We start from the raw sequence: 5000 nt of genomic DNA, 5'->3' as shown, positions 1-5000 counted from the left end.
TGTCTTCTCCTTCTCTTTGTGTTTCTCCATCATGGTGTGTCAAAATACTCCTGTGACACAGCCCTTCCTCAACTCTGCTCCTCAATGTCCTCTCTTCTAGGTGCATCTCCAGCCCCAAGACATGTCCTGCTACACTCCATGCCGTCCCTGCCAGCCCTGTGGCCCCACCCCGCTGGCCAACAGCTGCAATGAGCCCTGTGTCAGGCAGTGCCAGGACTCCACCGTGGCCATCCAGCCCTCGCCTGTGATTGTGACCCTGCCTGGCCCCATCCTCAGCTCCTTCCCACAGAACACCGTGGTGGGATCCTCCACCTCTGCTGCTGTTGGCAGCATCCTGAGCTCTCAGGGAGCGCCCATCAACTCCGGGGGCTTTGGCCTCTCTGGCTTGGGCAGTGGCCTCTGTGGCACGAGGTGCTTCCCCTGCTAAAGTTGTTCCAGCTGGGAAGTCTCCACCTGGATCCCCCTCCTTTCCCTCTCTTTTGACTCATTAAACTCTGCTGCATCCCATCCCATGCCTTTGTGTCATCCTTTGCCCTGCAGACACTCTCCCAAGGCAGAGATGTTGCCATTAGGTGTTTCTGGGAGGAGGTTTTCGCACCAATTGTCAACACAGGCTGGCATTGTGTGTGCTCAGTGTGCACTTAGTTACCCTTTGGGTTCTGAGTTTCTCTGCCTCTTTGGGTCAGGATAAAACTTCCCTACATTGTCCAAGGACAGACATCCACTTTGTTTGCACGTCTGTCCCTTTTCCTTGTTCAGCCCAACACTGTGACAGAAGTACTCAGCTGTGAATGCGTTAATGACCAGACAGAGGTATTGAATCCCCATCAAACTCCAGCAGATCCCACGGATCTGAAAGGTTTCTCAAAGGGAGAGACACAGTGCATTGGGCTGCCTTCTCACAGACCCATGTTATCATGGAATCATAGAATGGCTGTGGTTGGAAGAGATTGTTAAAGGTCATCTAGTCCAACCCTCCTGCCATAGGCAGGGATAGCTCAGCTCCTGCTATCCTGTTCCAGTTCAAAACTCCTGCCCCTTATCCAATGACTTGATATATTGTCTCTCTTCAGCTTCCTTACATGCCCCCTTACATGTTGAAAGGCTGCAGTAAGGTCCCCCAGACCCTGCTCTTCTGCCTGAAGAACCTTCAGCTGCCCTTCAGAGCAGGGGTGATGCATCCATGGGACCTTTTTTGCAGCCCTTCTCTGCAGGGCTGTTCTCCATCCATTCACCCCACAGTCCCTACTGATTCCTGGGATTGCCCCAAAGCATTGGCAGGACCTAGCACTTGGCTTTGTTGAAGTTCCCAAGTTCCTTGTGGGACCATTCCTCAAGTCTGTCCAAATCCTTCTGGATTTAAATCCTCCCCTTGAGTGGAGCTATTACTCCCCTCAGCTTCATGTCATTGCTGAGAGACGCAGGATCATTAAGGCTGGAAAAGACCTCCAAGATCATCACCTTGACCAAATCCCCTTATGGCCAATGAACAACATCACAAAGTGCTATGAGGTTACACCCAATACCATTATCCATGTCACTGATGCTCACAGACACCAAAAAATGTCAGCAACATCCTGGGCTGTACAAGCAGGAGGGGAACCAGGAGATGGGTGGGAGCAATGATGCCACTCTGCTCAGCACTTGCCTGGTGCCATCCCCCATGTTGGGGACAGGCTGTAATGCAAGAGCCACCTGGACCAAGTGGCCTGACTGCTGTGCAGGGTGGCCAGGATGGTGAGGAGGTCAGAGCACTTTACAGGCACAGGCATTGCTGGGTGTGGAGAGGAAAATGGTTTGGTCAGAGAGACAGAAGATCATCCTTGGGGTACAGAGGGTCAGTGAAAAGGTTTGGTTCATTCTGTCCCTCCACACACGGTGAGACAGTGAACTCTTAAAGGATAATGACTCAAACATTCCCCTATTTGTGGAGACCAGGGTGTTTTGTTGAACTGGAGGTGAGCTTTGGATGTGTAATGGCCAATGTCTGTTCTGGTAAGACAGAGGGTGAATGATGGGCTTTGAATGAAACAGGAGGTGGATGCTGGTGCTTCTTGTCATTCTAAGTTGCCCTCCCTTGCTCAGACCACCAGGTTTTGGGGCCCTCTGTCTTACCCCCAGGAAGCACTGTGGCCTGACAGTGTTCATTTCAGCTGATGGGCCATATCAGGCCAAAATCAAATCAACTGCACATGGTGTGATGGGCAGCTGTGTTGTCTTAAAAGGTGTCAAGGACTCCTGAAGTGTCCCATGATCCACGACATTACATGATCCAGTGTGAAACACCTAGCCTCAGGGGAGGAATCTGGGTGTTCCCACCGAAAACTGAGCGAATATAAACCAAATACATTTTGTGTTCAGTGCATTTCCCCAGGGATTTTCCCCACCATCACTTCTTCAAGACTTCCCCCACCCCCCAATGGGTCCGTTCTGCAACCACTTCAACCAAGACTGTGCAGCAACCAAGTCTCATCACAGGGCCTATGGCTGGAGAGATATCCACAGTCTTGTCTTTCATCTTTCGTCCTGTCTTTTGCCTTGTGCATGTCCCTCGGTGATATGGTCGCACTTTCATCTTGCAATGCTTTCGTACTGTTGCATTGCTATAGATAATAATAATCAAAATGGCTACAGACATGTTGTCCTGTACAACCACATTGTTCTACAATAAACCCTCCTTGTGCACGTACAAACACCGGTCATTCAGTGTTGGTTCTTTCTAGCCAAATTCAAGGGATGTATTAACAAGAACCTGGGTTACCTCTCACCTTCTGCATTGGCTCATACCACAGACACATGGAGAAGGTTAGAAAGCAGCAATACCATGATAAAGCACACTCAACACCCCTGTCTAAAAGGCACTGAAACACCTTCCCCATAATCTCTCTCATAGAAACACATCAGAGCAACACGTCTCTCCCTGGGAATTCTGGGAGACTGACGACAGGGAAAGGATGACACAGAGGCATGGGCTGGGATGCAATAGAAATTTAATGAGTCAAAAGATAAGAACAAGGTCACTCTGAGTGGAGGCCTCAGTGCAGACAGCACCAGGGTCATCGAAGAATCTCATTTCCATGGCTGTGGCAGAGATCCCACCAGGTGTCCATCTGCCTGATCCAGAGAGGGAGCAGGGCCAGCAGGTCCTCCCCAAGTTGGCTGAGTGGGTCTCACAGACCAGGGGAGCACAAGGGAACAGCGACACAGGAGGGAAAAAGGAGAGAGGAAGAGGCCAGAGGCAGGGATGGCTGTGCTTCCCGAGAGCCCAGGCTGGCTCTGTCCTTCTACAAGGGCTGCTGGGGTTGCTCAGCCCTCAGGAAGCAACAAGCTGGTGCTGTGTGCCCAGGGCAGTTCCATCCTGTGTGTCCCTGGGTCCCTTCCCCAGGGCCATCACCAGCAGCTTTAGCAGGGGAGGCCCCTTGTGCCACAGATGCCACTGCCCAAGCCAGAGAGGCCAAAGCCCCCGGAGTTGATGGGCACTCCCTGAGAGCTCAGGATGCTGCCAACAGCAGCAGAGACTGAGGATCCCACCACGGTGTTCTGTGGGAAGGAGCTGAGGATGGGGCCAGGCAGGGTCACAATCACAGGCGATGGTTCGATGACAACGGTGGAGTCCTGGCACTGCCTGACACAGGGCTCATTGCAGCTGTTGGCCAGCGGGGTGGGGCCACAGGGCTGGCAGGGACGGCATGGAGTGTAGCAGGACATGTCTTGGGGCTGGTGATGCACCTGGCAGAGAAGGAAGGGGAAAGAAGAGCAGGAGATGGGTGAGATTCAGCCTGTCACCCCACCATAAGGGAGCAAAGCCATGAGCTGGAAATGAAAGTTGAAGGCTGGTTGTGAAGGCACATGGGCTCTTCCCCCACACAAACCCCACCAAAAGCTCAAGCCCAGAGATGGCCCCAACCAGCCCAAAGCTGTGGCAATATTTCTGCCAAGACTTAACAGTCCTGCACCTCCCACTCCTTTCACTCTCTCACAGGAAGCATTTAATCAAGATCCCACATGGAAAAAGTCACAGGTATGTCTTGAAGAATCCCAGAGAAGAAGAAGGAAAAGGAAAATGGTCTTCAAACTCACCTTGCTCTCAAGGAGATGGAAGCAAGTGAAGTGAATGTGAGAGTGGGGAGAAGAGCCTGCTTTTATACAGCTCTTGCATTGCCTCAGGCCCAGAGCCTCTCCACGAGGGCAGTAATTTTCCAACAAACTCATCTTCAAAGGTAAATATCCCACATAGTGGTAGCAATTCACGTTTTGTTTCCATCTACACTGCCATTTCATTTCCTCGTTTCTGGCATTCCTGCCCTGCATTGCAGGATCCTTTCATGTTGTGTGATGAGAAGCCAAAGGATATCCCAGGCAGAATCATGGCAGTGAGGGCACATGACCCAAGGGCTGCAAGGGTCCCACACAGGCAGGGAATGTTGGCTTTGGACCGTGAAAAGCAACTCTTTGCAATACCCTTTGTAGGAAGAAGTCCTGCTCTGTCCTGCTCTGCACATGCCAGAGAGCATCCAAATACTCTGCTTTGTATGGACATTTCACTTGCTTCTCTCTTTTCCTGCTCTCTCTGCTCTCTGCCAGGGTCATGAGCTGCAGCATCTCCAGGCAGCCAGGCTGCGCCAGTGGTTTCAGGTCCCTTCCTCTTGATGCCCTTTGCTCTGGAGGGGATGTTTGCCAGGGCTTAGGAAAGCCAAAGACCACCTGGAGTTGAATCAGGCAAAGTACATGGAGGGTCTTCTCCAGGTAGGTCTTCAGTAAAGGGAGGCTTTGCCAAAAGCAGACCCAGTTTTCAACAGGGCAGCTTCCCTGAGGATAGGGGGTACAGGAAAGCTGGACATCCTCAAAAGTTCCTGTCTTTGGTCTTTACCATCAGGAATTGTCGTCAGGAATTTAAGCTCCTGAAACCCCTTGGAACATCTGGAACAGAAAAGACTTCCCCAATCAGAACAGAATCCAATGGGGCAAAATTCAAACACACTGGTCTGAAATGAGTGTGT

General features: G+C 51.5%; 2 protein-coding genes across 2 annotated transcripts; one reads left to right on the top strand and one right to left on the bottom strand.

Moving 5' to 3' along the window:
- The first annotated feature begins 101 nt into the window (after nucleotides 1-101).
- Nucleotides 102-507, top strand: LOC146420914 (feather keratin Cos1-2-like). Its single transcript, XM_085047887.1, has one exon. The coding sequence runs from the start codon at nucleotides 122-124 to the stop codon at nucleotides 425-427; it is 306 nt and encodes a 101-aa protein (XP_084904013.1). The 5' UTR covers nucleotides 102-121; the 3' UTR covers nucleotides 428-507.
- Nucleotides 508-2973: 2466 nt separating this feature from the next.
- On the bottom strand, nucleotides 2974-4168 carry LOC146420913 (feather keratin Cos1-1/Cos1-3/Cos2-1-like). The gene is made up of 2 exons (XM_085047888.1): nucleotides 4081-4168; nucleotides 2974-3729 (listed from the first exon to the last, which is right to left on the bottom strand). The coding sequence occupies exon 2, from the start codon at nucleotides 3706-3708 to the stop codon at nucleotides 3403-3405; it is 306 nt and encodes a 101-aa protein (XP_084904014.1). The 5' UTR covers nucleotides 3709-3729; nucleotides 4081-4168; the 3' UTR covers nucleotides 2974-3402.
- Nucleotides 4169-5000: the final 832 nt, after the last annotated feature.

Source organism: Lichenostomus cassidix, unplaced genomic scaffold (assembly GCF_008360975.1).
Source record: "Lichenostomus cassidix isolate B80296 unplaced genomic scaffold, HeHo_3.0 HiC_scaffold_644, whole genome shotgun sequence".
Taxonomy (NCBI): domain Eukaryota; kingdom Metazoa; phylum Chordata; class Aves; order Passeriformes; family Meliphagidae; genus Lichenostomus; species Lichenostomus cassidix.
Note: the sequence above shows the minus strand (reverse complement) of the source record. Positions and strands in the feature narration are given on the sequence as shown.

Bases quoted from the DNA above. Each gene is read 5' to 3' on its own strand.
- LOC146420914 (XM_085047887.1), top strand. From the start codon at position 122: ATGTCCTGCTACACTCCATGCCGTCCCTGCCAGCCCTGTGGCCCCACC.
- LOC146420913 (XM_085047888.1), bottom strand. From the start codon at position 3,708: ATGTCCTGCTACACTCCATGCCGTCCCTGCCAGCCCTGTGGCCCCACC.